General features: G+C 35.9%; 2 protein-coding genes across 3 annotated transcripts; one reads left to right on the forward strand and one right to left on the reverse strand.

The window, feature by feature from the left end:
* Nucleotides 1–248: 248 nt before the first annotated feature.
* On the reverse strand, nucleotides 249–10,497 carry LOC125651775 (D-aminoacyl-tRNA deacylase 1-like). 2 transcript variants are annotated; one of them, XM_048880530.2, is made up of 5 exons: nucleotides 10,366–10,497; nucleotides 4,960–5,050; nucleotides 1,788–1,890; nucleotides 1,496–1,628; nucleotides 249–1,054 (listed from the first exon to the last, which is right to left on the reverse strand). In XM_048880530.2, the coding sequence occupies exons 1-5, from the start codon at nucleotides 10,463–10,465 to the stop codon at nucleotides 882–884; spliced, it is 600 nt and encodes a 199-aa protein (XP_048736487.1). In that variant the 5' UTR covers nucleotides 10,466–10,497; the 3' UTR covers nucleotides 249–881. The 2 variants fall into 2 exon arrangements, with proteins under 2 accessions (XP_048736487.1, XP_048736488.1); XM_048880531.2 differs by having other exon boundaries at nucleotides 10,353–10,449.
* A 115-nt stretch (nucleotides 10,498–10,612) lies between these two features.
* On the forward strand, nucleotides 10,613–13,124 carry LOC125651773 (dynein regulatory complex subunit 5-like). The gene is made up of 4 exons (XM_048880529.2): nucleotides 10,613–10,699; nucleotides 10,964–11,304; nucleotides 11,434–12,458; nucleotides 12,718–13,124. Exons 2-4 carry the CDS (start codon nucleotides 10,986–10,988, stop codon nucleotides 12,937–12,939), a joined length of 1,566 nt encoding a protein of 521 aa, XP_048736486.1. The 5' UTR covers nucleotides 10,613–10,699; nucleotides 10,964–10,985; the 3' UTR covers nucleotides 12,940–13,124.
* Nucleotides 13,125–19,082: the final 5,958 nt, after the last annotated feature.

Raw genomic sequence — 19,082 nt, forward strand, 5'->3', positions numbered from 1 at the left:
GTAAAGGAGAAATATTAGAAAAATTTCACTTTTAATCACAGATACTAAAGCAAATCAGTCCTCTGTTTGAAAGATGCACTCATTGTTCCAACAAAATGCAACTTTAAAGAGTTCTTGTTGTGTGATATTCAGGTGGCCATTAAGACCCACATACTTCTTATCTTTCACTGTCATTAGCAAGTCATTGTAATGACTAGGGGTGTCTCACACTAAATGTGCACTATTTTGAAAGAAGTAATAAAACTAAATGAGAGAAGTGATTGCTTTTTTAATTCAAGTAAAAAAAATATCTTTAGTTTCTCAGACCAAACATTTTAAAGTTTAATAGAGGATGCAGGATTTTCTTTTTAAGTAGCATCATGAGTTACCTTTCTTTTTCACACAAACATTTGAAAGAATTTATACCAACTCAGTTGAATATTAGTTTTTGTACACTTATTTTAATCACACACTACAAAGACTAGAAATTGGTTTTAAACACTACATCATTAAAAAATATATATGCATGAACTAATTACTTTACCTAAAATGAATTTTTTATTTCACAAAACACTCCTATATCAGAAATGGTTTAAAAGAGAAAATTGAGTTATTCCCCTTTTCAATATATTGATGAAATTGATCAAAGCAGTAGCTTTCTGTCTAATGCTGCGGTGTCTGAGAAACTAAAGGTAAAATTTTTTTATAGGCCTTTAGATCACTCATATTCATAAACATGCACACATGACACTGTAAAAACAGTCAATCTTCAAATTCATAATACATACGGTAAAAAAAATATGATAATACACCACAAATCAATGTACAATACAATGTAAATTATCTTTGATACACAGTACCAAATAAAATTAATGTTATTATGAATAAAACTGCTTCAGTTGTCATGATCCCGAGTTATCTCCCTCTTTTGAAGCTATGGAGAGCGAGTGGACTGATGGTGCTACAAAGGCAGTCTTCTTTCTTGGCTCTGGGAGATTGTTTGGAGATTCTAAAGGTATTGTCACTGGACCATCATTCTGTATATGTACCTGCATGTAGGCCCCAAATTTACCATCTGAAATGTAGATCATATATTAATGAAAAAGCAGAATACTTGCACAATGTATCCAAATTTTCATCATCATGTTAATAAGGAATGGTGCATAGTATGAGTAAAAAATGTTTACTGAATACTAGCTGCAATAACATAGCCCTCTCTGATTCTTTTTTATTCTGACATTTTCGGGTGGGAAAAAAGGAGGGGGTTACATTATTGTGGCTAGCTACTTCATACCTCCCATGATTTATGAATATCACTAATACATGATTCTTAAAGAAGGGACAAATTGAGTTTATTACAGTTTATCAGTCATGAAAATTTCCACTTGCTCTCAAAAATTACAGTTTAATCAAACACTTTCTATGAATGTTTCAAACTAAACGAGTTATACTGTGTAATCAACTTTAAGTGAGGGACAAATGCCTTTTGGAAATTAGTCCTTTATGATGAACTAACCTTTAATTTTATCTGGGCTATAAGAATTTTTCATTATCTGCAAAAAATCCTGGTATGCCTTTTCAGAAGTATCAGGACCCATGGCTTCATGGAAGTCTGGCTTATTTCCTTTTAGAATTGCAGTGAGTGTGAACTGTAAAAGAGGAGATAAATGATGTTGATATTGCATGGATTAACATTGATCACTTGATGTAATGATACTACTTTGTTCTACTCATCAAACCAGGATCCCTAATTTAACCACACTTTAAACATATTCATGAAAAATTTATTAAGTTTTACCTAAACATACCTGGCTGACACATAACACTTCAAGCTGTTTATCAATAACACTCTTGTTCCATCTCTTTCCATCATCTCCATCAAACAGTCGAATATTTAAAATTTTCCTTGCCCTGTAAAAACCCCACATTTTAATGAAATAAAAATATTTCTATGGCAGTAAGAGTAATGACAAAAAAATTTGCAACAGAGAAACACATGTACATACTGCAGTAAGTTTTACAGGTAACATATTGTAATGACTTTCAGATACTAAAACCTCAAAATTACAGGTACTAAAATGTTGTTGATGAATGAAAGAGATGCGACGCTCTCCTTTGTTGAAGAACAGTCACTATCATTTACTGGTATAAAATAGAACAAGAGGCGCACAGGCCTTATTGGTCACCTGATAATTAGTTAAAAGTATCACTAGACCCAAGTGTTTTAAAATCTACCAAAAAATATAATTTGTTTTTGTTAAAAACAAATGTCTTCCCCAGTTTCCCAAATTGAAAGTGCTCCAAATTACAACTGCCTCCCCTTAATATACTGCATGGTATGGAGGGAAAAGCATGAGCAGGAACACAGACATTATGAAAAAGAAGGAGAAAATTAAAGGAGTTTTTCAAATGATAAAGACCATAATCATTATAATAATTTTGGCCCCTCCCTGGAATCATCAAATTTACAATTTTGGTAAAGGACTACCTACTCTTAAAAATCTATCTAGTTGCAATTGAAGAAGACATTATTTAGATGTTTTACACATTTACATTATATATACCAAGTTTTGTCCCACCCTGGAGCAAAAACCTCTATCCCGGGGATCATGAAACTTACAATTTTGTGAGAGGCTTTCCTGCTCAAGATCACTATGCATATTAGTTTTTCTTACAGATGTGCAGTTGTAAAGAAGATTTTTTAATATTGGTCAATATATGACAGTTTTTACCCCATCCCTAAGACCCCTGTGGTGTAGAAGCCTAGAAATTGACAACTTATGCCACTCTTGTCTCAAAGATGCTTCATACCAAATTTGAAAACAAGAGGCCCATGGGCTACATCACTCACCTGAGTCACCTTGGCCCATATCTGAAGACTTTCCATGTATATTTGCATGTAAAACCTTAGTCTCTATTGTGGCCCCAACCTGCCCCTAAAGACCATGATTTTTACAAACTTGAATCTGCTTTATGTCAGAAAGCTTTCATGTAAATGTCAACTTCTTTGGCCCAATGGTTCTTGAGAAGAAGATTTTTAAAGATTTTCCCTTTACATATTTGTATGTAAAACTTTGATCCCCTATTGTGGCCCCAACCTACCTGCGAAGGCTATGATTTGAACAAACTTCAATCTGAACTATGTCAGGAAGCTTTCATGTAAATCTCAGCTTTTCTGGTTCATTGGTTCTTGAGAAGATGATTTTTAAAGATTTTCCCTATATATTTCTATGTAAAACTTTGATCCCCTATTGTGGCCCCATTCAACCCCCGGGAGCCATGATTTCAACAAACTTGAATCTACACTATGTCAGGAAGCTTTCAAGTAAATGTCAGCTCCTCTGTCCCAGTGATTCTTAAGAAGAAGATTTTTAAATGACCCTACCCTAATTTTGCATTTTTGTGATTATTTTCACTTTTAAAGGGGGCACGGCCCTTCATTTGAACAAACTTGAAAGCCTTTTACCCAAGGATGCTTTGTGCCAAGTTTGGTTGAAATTGACCTAGTGGTTCTGGATAAGAAGATGAAAATGTGAAAAGTTTACAACAAAGACCGACGACGCCAACATGACAACGGACAAATTATGATCAGAAAAGCTCACCTGAGCCTTTGGCTCAGGTGAGCTAAAAAATCAAATGGTAGTTATCAAGAAGCTAAAAATTTTACACAACCGTCATCAGATTTTGTTATGGTATTGTCTGGATGTCCATGTGTCTGTCCGAGGTCATCTTTTCCGGACTTTTTTTTTTCTGTAATGGATGCATATACAATGCTGAAATTTGGTCCAAATTTCTTTTACTCAAGAAGTGTAGGATCAAGGTTGCATTTCAGTTGCATTGGTGCTGTGACCTACTTTAGGACTAAAAGTAGGTCAAAGTTTACAAAATTTCTTTTCTTATGGATGCAGGTATTGTCTTGAAATGTAGTCACAACTTTCCTCTAAGAGAAATACAGATTCAGTTTGCATTTTAGCTTAATTGGTGCACCATGACCTACTATAAGGCAAAAAGTAAGTTATATAGTTTCCTGGACTTTTTCTCATTATGGATACAGATATTGCACTGAAATTTTGTCATCACTGTCTGGCGGTCATATGATGTATGGTTTGCAGTACTCTTGTAAACACATTTAATCACTGAACATTTTGGCCCCACTCTGATACCAAAACCTTGAAATCACGAAAATTACAATTTTGGTAAAGGACTACCCGTTCGTTCTAAATATCCATATAGTTTCAATTTAGTATCAATTTTGCACTAAAGAAGATGTAATTTAAATGTTTTACACATAAACACTATATACCAAATTTGGCCCCACCCTGGAATCAGAACCTCTACCATGGAGATCATGAAATTTATAATTTTGGAAAGGCCTTCCTGCTCCAGATCACTATGCATTTATTTATTTATTTATTTTTTACAAATGTGTGGTGTTTTGTGAAGATTTTTGAAAATTGGTCAATTTTTGGCAGTTTTTGCCCTGCTCCTAAGGACTCAAGGGTGCAGGAGTCCTGAAATTTACAAGTCTCCCCTTCTCCCAAAGATGCTTCACACCAAATTTGAAAAGAATTGGCATGATAGTTATCAAGAAGTTAAAAAATGTAATTGGTAATGCATAACGGATGACGACGGACACTGACCAATTGCAATATATCACCTGAGTTTCCTTAGGTGACCTAAAAACCTGCATATACTAATGTCATCAACACAAAACTGGGTTTTCCATCAACTAGATCAGCCTGTCATTAAACAAGTTAATAAGGTTTATAAAAAAAATTTGGACATATCTGTCAATCTGATTAAAATACAGATCTCTCAAATAGCACACAGCTGTGCGCTATTTGAGAGATCTGTATTTTAATCAGATTGACATATCTGTATGATTATCTATTAATTGTGTATATACCGGTACTAGCATTAGTTCAAGCTGTTGTGGTGTACTTATAACTTGCTAACTAAAATTTTATGAAATAGTATTACATGTATTCGAGTTCCTTTTCTGTATCGGTTCTTGCGATCCCAATCAAGACACATAACCCTTGACCAATGGAACTGACCGTTTCCTCACCAACTGAAATAACAAGACAGTACATACCAGTATACATTACACATTATACATTATACAGTTTATATCCGGCATTGCCTATTCTCACACATAATTTTGTTGTATGTATTTAAACTGTTCGACTTGTTGCACAGAAAAAATCTATTGTTACAGTAAGTAGTTTTATTGTTGATCAAATAAAACAAAATATAAACATTCCAAATCAATTTTGACATTGCCACTTGTGCAGAAAATGATGTGACCAAGCTTTAGGTGTAAAGAAAGTTATGTTTACTTGCAGATTTTCTTTGTTTACCAGAGAGGAGTTTGAATGTCATTAGAATTTGGTATACATTGTGTCTAAAATTCTGCTGTAATGTTGCATTAAATTTTCACATACTTGTTTACAATCTTACGAATTATAATTTTGCATATAGTTTGTGTGCCAACATATACCACATGTGTATTAAGGTACTCATTGTATGCAGAAGGTATATATAAATCAACCTGTCTCTTTCTAACCAGGCGGTTGCGAGTTTGAGCCCCACTCACGCCATGGTCTCGTCAAACTTAAGACGTAAAAATAGGTAGTTATTGCTCCTTTGCCAAACACTTGGCATTTAGAAGTGGGAACCATGGGTCTTTTGGATATAACCTTAAAAACAGAGGTCCCATGTCAACATTAGACAATCACATGTTGCTTGAGACCTGTGCATGTCTCATGATTTCTGCTCCAAAAAAACTTAAATTGAAACTCAAACTTAAGTCTAAGATTTTACTCAAATTTTGACTGCTCAGATAAAAGAAAACTCAAATTAACTTTTGAGATTTTTTCAAGAAATCCAAGCCAGATCAAGGTAAATTTGACATATACCGGGAAAATTTCAAAAAATGTCTCCTGCATGTCCATTTACATTTGTAATACTTATTCTGGAAGTTGCTTTTGACAAATTATGTGTCTTGACATCTAACAAGATCATTCATAAAAGGTAAAAGTCACAAGTATTTGAATTGTGGTCTAGTCCATTTACTATATATGTAATGCAGAAAATTGTTTCAGTGCGGTCAAATAAGGAAAATTTTTGTAGACTAAAAATGTCCGATTTCAACTAAATTACAATATTCACACAGGATTCAAGAATTAAAATTATCATAAAGTTTACAACTTTCGGAACCCCCAAAAGTAACAGGAAATTAATTTATTCAATGAAAATAGGCAATGCCTCTTTATTACAGTATGGTTCGTCAGTTTTTATTATATACCCATCAATGTCTCGTTCTTTGATACTGTGGATTTCACAGTGTGTGATCCGGTTTTCCGGATCACCACACTGTGGTTTTCTGATTCCGTGTCAGTATCCTCTGAAACTGATGTCGTCACAATGCAACAACGCAACGTTATATGTGGAAAATATTGACCTCGTCACAAAACAAAACTGTGTACACAAAACATAATTTCATGGTATGTCTGTGTTTTTGATAATTTGGATTACATTTATTATCTTATAAATGTGGATTTATCATGCATAAGGGGGTAAATAATAAATTTATCATTACTACAGTAACTTGATCCGAAGAGTTGGATCACGTCTCGTTGACAGGCGCAGATCATCAGATCAAACTCGACGCGAAGCGTCTCATATGATCTGATGATCCGCGCCTGTCAACTCGACGTGATCTGACTCTTTGGATCAAGTTACTGTAGTAATAATATATATCACCAAAATAATCATCTGCAAAGTTTATTACAATCATTTCTATGATTTTTACTTTAATACTTTTTCATAATTTTCAATTCACCATTACCATGAAAACTGTCAGATTCTTATCATTCATAGTTTGTTTAAATGTCATTTGAATTTAGATGCCCATGTGAGGTTTGCTTGCTTTAAGGGGAATGTACACAATTTTTTTATCAACAGTTGACAGTTTTTGTTATATAATATCTAAGTAATTTTTTGTACATAAATCATGTCCATGCCCCTTTAAAAGGTCATTTAACTGAATTTAAGATAAAATTTCAAAAAAAGTCTTGTACATATGTTATCAGTTATGCAACACGTGATTGCAGCAGACTTTTCCCATGAAACCATCCTTTTTATTACGACTGATACAGAGCCATTCACAGGTTCTCAGTTTCTTTTCGTTTGTTTGTTTTTTCTCACAGAGTTATTTCTCTCTTGACAATTAACTCTTAATTAATACTCAACAAATATTTTTCATGCATTACACATTAATTGTTAACTTATCAGCACAGCAAGGAAGCATGCAGTTAACCACTAAATAGCCTAATGGACAATGACACTCAACAGAAAATGAAACAGTAATCATAAGTGAAACACCCCTATGATTTTAACCAACCTGGGCCATTAAAAATAGTACATGTACCTGCCAAATCATTTTCAAATATGTCCAAAATATTCCTATTTTAAGATAACATTTGGTAAAAAGCACAAAACAAATCATCACCTATATATATAGATATGAAAGTGCATAGAGAAAAAAAATTCCTTTATAGAAAAACAAGAGGCCCACAGGCCTTATCGGTCACCTGAATATTAGTGAAAAAGTATCACTATTTCCATGGGCTAAGAAATCTAGAAACAATTTCCTGTTCTAAATATCTAATTAAGCTAAATTCTAATGTTCAGCAAACAGTATAAAACAAGATTTGTTCTCAAAACTTCACTGTCTTCAAAAGTGCATACACTGATGAAAGGTTTTAAATAATAGGTGTATTAACATTAGAACATCAAAACATATGACTAATTTGGACTCATCCTAAAGTCATAACCCTGGGTCTTGATTGAAATTCACCATTTTTTGTACATCCTTTTCTGCTATTCCTAAGTATGCATTTAGATTTTATACAGTATCAGCAAACTTACACATAAATACTATATACTAAGTTTGGCCCCACCCTGGGGCAATCATAAGGCCCCAGGGGTGCTGGAGACCTGAAATTTAAAAAAATTGGGGATATTTGCATTTCGATATAATTTTGTGTGATTCTCTACTCTTGAAAAGAATATGTTTTAATTAATTTCTTGTATTTCCCATATAAAACTTTGATCTCTATTGTAGCCCCACCCTACCTTGGGGCCCCTGATATGTTCAAACTTGAATATGAACTACCTGTGGACGCTTGCATAGTAATATGACTAAACATGGCCCTGCTTTTCTTGAGATGAAGATTTTTAAAGATGTTTCCCTATAAATTCTACGCAAAACTTTGATCTACTGTATTGTGGCCCCAACCTATCCCTGGTGGTCATGATTTGAATAAGCTTGAACCTGCACTACCTAATGATGCTTGCATATTAATATGACAAATCACTATCCTGCTGTTCTTGAGACGAAGATTTTCAAAAGATTTTTTTATACTTCTCCATGTAAAACTGATTCCAAGTTGTGCCCCCACCCTACCCCATGGGGTCTTGATTTGAAAAACTTGAATCTATTTTATGTAAGGAAGTTTTCCTTCATTCGAACAAACTTGAATCCCCTTCACCCAAGGGTGTTTTTTGTCAAGTTTGATTGAAATTGGCCCAGTGGTTCTTGTCAATGAGAAGAAGTTGAAAATATGAAATGTTTACAGACAGACAAATGACAGGTGATTAGAAAAGCAGAGCTTTCAGCTCAGGGGAGCTAAAAAATTATGGTCCAGACATAAAGATGCCTGAAAATTCTATTACTTGACCTTTACATAAAAGGTCAAGGTAATCAAAAATAGCAAGCGACAAACTGTCTTACCCACATACCAAATATCAAAGGCCTATAATGTCAAAAGACAAAAAAGTTAAGACCCGGACAAACTATGCATGAGAAACGGAAGAAGAATTCATACTAAAAAAAATATGTTCTCCCTCTGGGAAAGGGTGACATAATAAAATGCTTCACAGAGATGATTCAATGATCATTTCAAAATGGGTACACAGTATCTACACTTCAAAATAGCTTACTTTATGGTCACAACTCCTTTAAATTATTACCAATCTACGTGAAATTTGATGTGTGACTAGATAACATATACCAGTAGATGAACATATACTGAGGTAATTTTAGTTCCTTTATTGGTAATTTCAGTCATTTCTTTTGTAATTTCGGTGATTAGTGGTAATTTGATTGATTCTATGTATCGTTGTCCACGGCCATATTGGCCTAGTGGAATACCATTTTATATGGCTATGCCTAATCTCAGCGAGATTCGTCGAGGCTGAGTATTTGGACTGACACTTCTTCCAGAGGAGGTGTCAGTCCAGATATCAAGCCTCAACGAATCTCGCTGAGATTAGGTACTGTCATATAGCATTTCAGAAAATTTATTCACAATGTAGCCAGAAAAAAAGTGTATTTCACTATCACACTAAAATTAAGATATTTACAATTGAAAAAGAGCAAATATGATATGTCCCATGAAGTTGTCATGAATAGCATTTGGAGCATCTGAACATGGAGATGAAAATAGGCCATAAAGCATTCAATTTTCTATCAATGTGAATGAAACCTTGAGAATATATGAATAATATGTTTTACGGCGTGACCGTGTTTGAGGGCGAAGCAAACAAATTTTGGCATTAGTATCTATATCCAAAACAGAACAAAAACAACCCAAAGTTTGCACGAGGACGGAACTGTATCAAAGCATCCTAATTTTGGATATTTGATCCGCCTATATATTGAACGCAGGAAATATAACGCAATTGATGTAAACAGTACATCGTGACGTCATATTCAGCATCATTATTTAGCAAATTTACAAACATAGCGTTTAAACCACAACAACAAACATGGCGTTAATCGTGGAGTGATTATATATGATTACGGAAATAAGATTTACATGCTTTTACGAATTTTATGTAACATCTCAGAACGACGTGAACTAGGGTAGACGAGATTCAAAATGGAGAAATACATGTCCACGCGCTAATATTCGAATCTACGCCATTAGTACCAAAATTTTCAAGTTCCATAGGTATGGTATAGTTTTTCTTTATTTTCCTTTTAAACGTGTATATACGTGTTACCTATAGGGAGAGCTCCGCTCTCACGGCCTTCGGGCCGTGAGGGCTTTGCCCTCTATAAGTATGAACTAAAACCTTGTAAGTAGTTTTAACTGTATTTAGGTAATGTAGTACTTTTTTGCGGTGTTTTTGGTGTCATCATAACCAGAGAGATATATACCCGATATACGTCTGTCCGGCACTGACTAGTCCCCGTTCAATGTGGGGACATTCGTCTCCTTATGCAATTTTTAAGAAAAATGAGTACATATTACATGCCGTGAAGAACTGTGGAAAGGTATTTTAAATTAATCATAGAGTAAAACCTGTAACACTTGCTTGGGTAACCCTCTGAATTATAGCTTTCATTGCAGCTGCGATTACTATAGATTATTTCCGGCCTGAAAGATACATGAAAATCGTACGTGAACAATTTCATAACTGAAACGATATCTTTCCCAATAGTATCGGGTTTTAGAAATTTAATTGTTTCCTCTAAAACATATGTACATAATTAGATTACAACACAAAATATAATTATTTTACATGTGATTTATGTTTTATAAATCAATCGAAATTTTCCTTGTACAACTGTTTAATACAAATACGTGCGTGATACTCTACATCACCAAGGGAACGGGGAAGCTACAAAGCAACGAGTAGATTCTCAAACGTAAGTAAACTTAAACTGCATCTCGTTAGATAATATAAGAGAAAGAACATAATTGAAATTATTAGTTGAACATTTGCAATCAAGTCACAAAGCTTCCTTCAACTGTTAAACGGGTTTGCAAGCTCGTCGTTATTTAGTGTTGCTGAAACAGTGATAATCATGTTGTCTTAACTCTTTGTTTATGGTTTTTATTTGATTACTGTATTATGCGTGTAATGCTTAACTGAATTCTTCACTTTGTTCATTTCTTATCTTTTGATCCAGTTTGATAAAATATTTGGTAAAAATGGCCGACCAATCTGAACAAGGGCCAGCAGTGGATGATGACAACAAGAGTACCAAAAGTGGGCCAAAAAGTCAAGCAGGATCAAAACCAGTTTCTAGGGCTGGGTCTGCACAATCTGGAAAAAGTGGTAAAAGTGGAGGAAGCAAGAAAGCTGGAGATGCTCCTGTTCCTCCGTCTCCAACTGGATCAGCCAAGGATAATCCGGCAGCTGACTGGAGGACCATGAGAAGAATAATCGCCGAGGACCCAGAGTATTCCCTAGCAACAGTGCCAAGACTGATTGAACTATGCATTTCACACATTGTGTCAAATTTTGAGAGTAAGAATTAAAGTTTTATTTCATATGATGGTACATGTATATATGTGTTATGATTACAAATTATATTTTATTTTGATTAACACTGTGAATTGTAGTTTCATAAGTTCATCAATGGATTGTGTTTTGTAGATAATTCAACAATCTTAAACAATCTGCTACCAAAACACAAATCAATAGTACTTGAAAAGATATCAACTGACCTACCACTGAAGATCACAGCAAATCTTGTGGAGGATGAAGGATATTGGAAGCGCTGCTGCAAAGCCCGCTGGCAAATCTGTGATGTAGCTGCATATGGCAACAACTGGAAGCGAATGTACTTTGAAAGAAATCTCCAACAGATTATCGAACACTTTGTACCAGAATCAACAGATATGACAGAACTAAATGAGACTCTTCCATTATCAGCTAATTATGTCAAGAAACTAGATATTAGACAGCTCCTTCCACCAGTGAGAGAGGCCCCTAAAGGTCCAGATTTTGATGATGCCTCAGATGCAGGAAGTGAAGCTGGAGATGAACCAGAATGTGATCATTTTAACTTTGGGCCAATTTTGAAACAGCTGCCAAATATAGAAGAACTTCATTTAACATATGGAGTGAAAGACTGTGGTATGAATTTTGAATGGAACTTATTTAATTTCACTGCTAGAGACTGTTTGCTTCTGGCTCAGTGTGTGGCTGCCACAAAAGGACTCAAAGTTTTCAGGCTGCACAGAAGTAAAGTGGATGATGATAAAGTCAGAGTGCTGATCAGTCACATACTGGATCACCCTGCTTTGATTGAGTTAGATCTGTCCCACAATGTGATCAGTGACCGTGGTGCCAGAGCCGTAGGAAAGTTCCTCAATAATCACAGCCAGTTAGTGAAGCTGAACCTCTGTGATAATGATGTGAGACACAGTGGTGCCCAGGCCATAGCCCATGCCCTGACAAAAAACACAACATTGACCGATTTGAACATTCGACTGAATCGTTTGGGAGATGAGGGAGGGCAGGCTATCTGTAAAGCTTTGCTAAAGAATACAACTCTTTGTAATATAAACATGGCTAGTAGTGATCTAGGAGAGCCAACAGCTGCTATTTTCTCTCAAGTTGTCATGCAGAACACAACCCTCAAGGCTGTGGACCTGTCATCAAACAGACTTGGAGCAGTAAGTTCACCATGAAATGTTTTATATATTTATTACAATGTATAACCTGTATGTAACATTGAAATATCAATATTTTTACGTAAAGTACCATAAATGAAAAATAAATGTCTTAATTTTCATTGAATCCATAGAAATTATATTTCATTTGAATTGATCATCATATATTCAAAGTGTAAGTTTAAACAATTTAAACTTTATTTAAGAAAATTGCTCTTCAGACACTTGATAACATATCATTTTGTTTTTCTTCTAAAATTAGGAGGGTGGAAAGCAAATCCAGGAGGGAATGGAAGACAATACTACTATTACACACATGGATCTTAGGCTGACTGACTCTGGGCAAGAAGCCGAGTACTGCATTAACCAGATTCTGCACCGAAACCAGGAACGAGAGCGGGAAAGCAAGATTTCTGAGCCCCCACCACCCTCCAAGAAAATTCAGCCCCAAGCTGCCCACAGGTTTAAACCTACAAAGGCCTGATTGCTAAATTGCATGTTGTAGGCTCATATTGAGATGTTCTTCATCTAAATTTCTGAAATTTTGTTATAGATGTATTTGTATTGTTATTTTCTATGAGATAATGTATTGTTATCATGTCCATTTTTGATATTTATGTTATATGTGCTGAGATGTTTGACAAATAATAACATGATCTAGTACTTACACAGTGCATTTGTGATTTTTCTTCACTTTGAAATACAGCTGTGTAAAAAATTTATGGCTATAGATAGGGCTAGTGATGATATGATGATCGATTATAATTGTAACAGAGACTGGTTTATGTCTCTGCTGAGAATCGAACTCTGGACCTCTGGCACGATAGGATTAACCCTGAGCTAGTAGGAAGGCCATGTATCTAACACTACCACATTGTCCTCCTCCAGAGAGAGAGAGAGGTGCCCTGACTCTCCCGGAGTGCTGGCACCTTTGGGGTGAAATTCTGGGGGCAATCACTCGCGCACCAGGGATTACTTGGGTGCCAATGTGGGCACCAAATGTAACAGAGACTGGTTTATGTCGATGCTAAGAATCAAACCCAGGACCTCTAACACAACAGTCCATTGTTCTACTGATCAAGCTAAAGGGTTAAACCACTAGCCAAAGCGAGTAGGAAGTCAGGTATCTAACACTAACACATAATTACATGCAAATCAGTAGGTCACAATCAATTATAATTGGAAGACACTTTGATAAATTAACTAGATATTCACATGTGACAAATATTTGTTGATTGTACATTTGAAAGTTGTGAAATAAAGGATCAATTCTGGGTTACAAATGAAGAGACCTTTGGAGAAGAATTCTTTTTATGTAAATTAATAGTCACATTGTTATATCAAGTTTCTTTAATTATTTTCTGTCGTACATATCTATGAATTTTTAAATATTTTCATTTTGAACTTTAATTTTTTGTTTATGATGTTGAAATTAACCTTCAAGGTTTGCCTAAACAGCACGCGCACACACCCTTTAAGCATGGATTTTGGTTGGCTTTGAAGTCCTGAAGACAGGCCTGCTCCTGAGATTTATTTTGATATGTTACAATCTTGAGAACAATTTACAATAGTAGTTTTTTAGGGGCACCCCTGCCCTGGGGTTAAAAATTCACGAAAACCCGGAAAAAAAATTGAGGAACTGTTATTGAAAACCTTGTTCATATTTACACTAGTATTACTTGTGCTTAGAATAGCTCAGTTAGTTATGGAGTGCCAAATTAACATATCTTTGATTATTTGAAGATATCATCAATTCAATTATTGCTGACGATAATTGATTTGATGAGCGCATTAATTCAATTGATGAGAGCAATGCACATCAATTCAATTATTGCTGAGCCTCTCATTTCAATTCATGAGCACATCAATATGGTGAAATTATTGCTCACTTTAAGTTGGAGCTCTGTATAAGTGACTTGATGATCTCTTTAATTCAATTGAAAATATCTTTAATTAGTAATAATAATAATAATCTTTGTTTTTAAAGTCGGATATACATAATCAACAATGAACATAAGCTACCCCTATATAGTAGCTATTTACCGACTTGCACGGATGTTTGCGCTAGGGGACCTTTGAGTAGGAGGAAACCAACGTGTCTGGGTGGGCGACCTCACATACAGCCACTGAACTCGAGTAGCAGCGCTAAGAAGCGAGTGCATTAACTACTACGCTACCCGGACACACATTTAAAACAATTTTGTATAATTAAGGAATCGATGTGCGCATCAATTTTTTTTTTTTAAAGAAAGCCATGATTCAATTAAGGAGATCATCAATGCACTTGTGGATATACACTCTCTAATTAGATAGTTGATATCTCTAAACGAATGTGTTGTCTTAACACATTAACACAATATCCTAGAGTTAAAACCTTGGGGTTGTGAAATTAACAACTTTGGCCGATACATCCATTTCTGCTTTTCCTAAATATGCATTTAGTTTTTATACCATATCAGCAAACTTCAAGAGGTCTTTCAAATGATAAAGAAAATATAATCACTGTAACAATTTTGGCTCAACTCTGGAACCAAACCCTTACCCCCCAGGGATCATGAAATTTACTATTTTGGTAAAGGACTATCCGCTCCTTCTAAATACCTATTTAGTTTCAATTTAGAATCAATAGCATTAAAAAAAAAAAAAGGGTATTATCTAAATGTTTTATACATACAATGTATTCAATGTATATACCAAATTTGCCCCCTCCCTGGAGTCACAACCTCTACCTCGGAGATCATGAAATCAACTTTGGCAGACCTAAAATATTGACTGTTGTGAAGGAGAAAATCCAAACGTATTGTGCCAGGACATATGCCAGAAGTAGTTTAAATAAATGTGGTTGGTTGGTTGTATATTGTTTAGCGCCCTTCTCGAGAATATTTCACTCAAATGGAGATGTCGCCATTGCCGGTGAAGGGCTGCAAAATTTAGGCCTATGCTCGGCGCTTACGGCCTTTGAGTAGGGAAGGATCTTTATCGTGCCACATCTGCTGTGGCACGGGGCCTCGCTTTTTTTTTTTTTTTTTTTTTTTTTGCGGTCTCATCCGAAGGACCACCCCATTTAGTCGCCTTTTACGACAAGCAAGGGTACTGAGGACCTATTCTAACCCATCTTCGCATGCCAAGTGTCCGATTCGCTTGTACTCTCATCTACGTAGATGAGAGTAAGCGAATCGGACACTTGGCTTGCGAAGATGATCCTAACCCGGATCCTCACAGGAATAAATCAAATGTGGATTCTTAAACATTCCAAAGAACTTTTAGTAAATTTGAAATCACAAAATTTTTCTCAAATCAACAACATCAAGTATTAATAACCTCCCATGGATACCACCAGGTTTGAAAAAGCTTATTCGTAAAAGAGACAGTTTATACAAAAGACAGATACAAAGGACAAACAACGTTTCAAAGGCGCCAAGGAGGGCATACTGGATATATATAGACAGTATTGTATCACCACAAGAGGAAGACAACCAGTTTAGTGGATTTAAAAGATTCTGGACATATATCAAACACAAGAGAAATGATTCAAATGGAATACGGCCGTTGAGAAGTGAGGCCCTGCTTCAAGCAAATCCAAGCGACCATTTTGAATAAACAGTTCCAATCATCTTTTCTCACAGAAATGACATCTCAGCGCTGAAGAATTCAAGCAGTGTTGCATGAAAGGTACCTATCCATCAGCCATCCACCTCAATATTACATTTAATGATGTCAGTAAACTGCTGGAAAAACTCAACCCACACAAAACCACAGGGCCAGATGGCATCAGGCCTCGAGTATTGAAGGAATTAGCCGACGTAATAGCTCCTATCCTCACTGTGTCATCTTCCAGATATCCCTTGATACCGGTGTGGTCCCAGCGGATTGGAGAAGTGCCAACGTAAGTCCGGTGCGTAAGAAAGGTGACCGACACAAAGCAGAGAACTATCGCCCTATCTCGCTTACCTGTATATGTTGCAAATTAATGGAATGCATTGTCACAAGCCACATTATGGAACATGCTGATAACAACAATGTCCTGTATCCGCTCCAACATGGCCTCCTGTGAGTCTCAACTTCTTGAATTTGTTGATGATTTCGCCAACACCATGGCGGAAGGTAAGCAGACATACACGCTGATAATGGATTTCTCTTAAGCAGACATACGTGCTGATAATGTATTTCTCTAAAGCCTTTGACAAGATTAGCCACAGTCACCTTATGCATAAACTGGATCACTGCAGTATAAAAGGTAATTAAGTCAACACCTGGATCCATAGATTTCTCACCGACAGAACGTAAGCAGTTGTAGTGAACGAGGAAACATCTAGTCATGTTAGTGTGGCGTCTGGGGTGCCACATGGGAAGGTGCTTGGGCCCTGCATCTTCCTCCTCTACATAAATGATTTGCCAGAAGGATTCAACGCAACTGTAAGACTGTTTGCGGACGACACCACAGTTTATTGAACAGTTACTTTAGATGCAGACACCGGTACACTCCGGTTAGAATTGGACAAGCTTGGAAAGTGGGAGAATATATGGAAGATGGAGTTTCACCTGGTAAATGCAACGTGCTCACCATCAGCAGACGGACGAACATGATGCTTCATCCATACATAAATTGGAATCTTTGGAAAGTGTAAAGTACTTACGGTAGACTGCCTTATAACATCTGACTTGAAGTGGAGCTAATAAAACCTTAGGCTTAATTCCTACGTCGTAACCTCAATATCAGTTAAATGTCTGTCAAAGAGAACGCCTACTAATCATTAGTAAGACCCCTGGTTGAGTATGCTTCATCAGTTTGGGATCCATATGATCAAGAAGACATCTACAGACTTGACATGATGCAAAGATAAGCAGCCCGCTATGTCAGCAACAGATACGGGAACAGATCTAGTGTGGATGGTATGATAGAACATCTCGACTGAACACCACTAGAACATCGTCATAGACATGCCAGACTCACCACACTATGCAAAATTGTAAGCAATGAAATGGTTATTGACAAGAGTGATAGACTTACTAGTATACCATCCTTGCGCAAGACCACGCATTCTCACCATCTTGCCTTTCAACTTCCATCAAGCAATACTTCGTATCGCAAATTCTCATTCTTCTCACGTACCATCAAGGAATGGAACGCATTACCACCGTAAATGGTGTCTGTTCACTTGAAACCTTTCGGGAGAATAAACAATAATTTTGAAACATACAGATTTAAGTTTTTATTTTTAAATTTTTACTCGCGCTCTCTCAATGGCAGAATACTTAACCAGGTGAGTGTGGCCATTATCCGGCAGAACCAAGAATCAAAATGTATGAATTTTCAACACTTTACACGACCATTCCTCACGATAAATTAAAGACTAGGACTTTGATATCATAGAAAGCTGCTTCTTTAATAAAAAAGGAAATATTCATATCTTGTGACCAGTAAATTAAAGAATCACTTTGTTAAACACCACTCGGATTCTACGCACAAGTACTCTGAAATTGATATTAAAAAGACGCTGGAGTTTCTCATTGACAATATCTTTGCAGTCTTTGGTGACTAGGCCTTCCAACAGTCTGTTGGAATTTCCATGGGCATGAATGGTGTTCCATTATTAGTCGACCTGTTTTTATATTCTTACGAGACAAAGAATTTATTCAAAGCTTCTACACGAGAAAAAAAATCTCCTGCTGTGGCCTTGAACTTGACATTTAGATAATATATCGACGAATTTTATCTATTAGCAATGATCATTTTCATTTATTGTTGATTCGACATATCCCATTGAATTCGAAATAAGACACCAGTGTCGTCCACATTTGTGTCATACTTAGATACTAGTATTTTATTGAACAAAGAGATTAATGGCAAACTAACAACTCAACTTTATGACAAACGGGATGTGTTCAGCTTCTCCATCGTGAATGTCCCATATTTATGTAGCAGTATTCCATAATCACCTGCATATGGTGTTTTTTGTCTCTCAACTGATTCGATACGCAGGAGCTTGTTCTGCGTATGGTCAAATTTTAAATTGAGACAGGCTACTGACATATAAGTGGATGGTACAGGGGTTTATGATTGTTCTAACTAGGTTATTTTTGGCCTCCGATAATAACCAATGACATGATCTATTATTAATTCAAAATGTGTCACTTTTACCGATGTGATAGGGGAAATGTAGAGCACGGGCTGTGAGGATTATTTAGTGATTTGTAACTTTCGATATTTTCAAATTGTGCTAGTTCTTTCAAATACTCGTGGACAGTCTGATCGAATGTTGGAATGTGACTCGGTCGCTATAAAAGCTTGCAATTATTTCTATATTGAAGACATACCTTGTTTTCTATTTACAGAGTTGACACAGCTCAAACTCCGTATTACACATAAAACCGACCTCCGCTGCTCACGTAGATGATCATTCACAAAACTTAGTATAATCCCAATTTTAAAGACAGAAAGCAAGAATGGATGCATCGATGATGTCTGAAATATGTACGTGTAATTAACTGTGTAAGAAAGGCGAAGATAACGAACAGTGATCAATCTCATAACTCCTATAAGCAATACAAAACAGAGAGTTGGGCAAACACGGACCCCTGGATACACCAGAGGTGGGATCAGGTGCCTAGGAGGAGTAAGCATCC

The sequence above is a fragment of the Ostrea edulis genome, chromosome 5 (genome assembly GCF_947568905.1).
Source record: "Ostrea edulis chromosome 5, xbOstEdul1.1, whole genome shotgun sequence".
Taxonomy (NCBI): Eukaryota; Metazoa; Mollusca; class Bivalvia; order Ostreida; family Ostreidae; genus Ostrea; species Ostrea edulis.

Excerpts from the sequence above, each read along its gene's own strand:
- LOC125651775 (XM_048880530.2), bottom strand. The coding sequence starts at position 10,465 with ATGAAATTGTTCACGTACGATTTTCATGTATCTTTCAGGCCGGAAATA. Across the intron at positions 1,891-4,959 it reads GAAAAGGAACTCGAATACAT|GGCAAGGAAAATTTTAAATA; the intron begins GTAATACTATTT and ends GGGTTTTTACAG. Across the intron at positions 1,055-1,495 it reads TAGCCCAGATAAAATTAAAG|ATGGTAAATTTGGGGCCTAC; the intron begins GTTAGTTCATCA and ends TCTACATTTCAG.
- LOC125651773 (XM_048880529.2), top strand. The coding sequence starts at position 10,986 with ATGGCCGACCAATCTGAACAAGGGCCAGCAGTGGATGATGACAACAAG. Across the intron at positions 11,305-11,433 it reads CATTGTGTCAAATTTTGAGA|ATAATTCAACAATCTTAAAC; the intron begins GTAAGAATTAAA and ends TGTGTTTTGTAG. Across the intron at positions 12,459-12,717 it reads CATCAAACAGACTTGGAGCA|GAGGGTGGAAAGCAAATCCA; the intron begins GTAAGTTCACCA and ends TTCTAAAATTAG.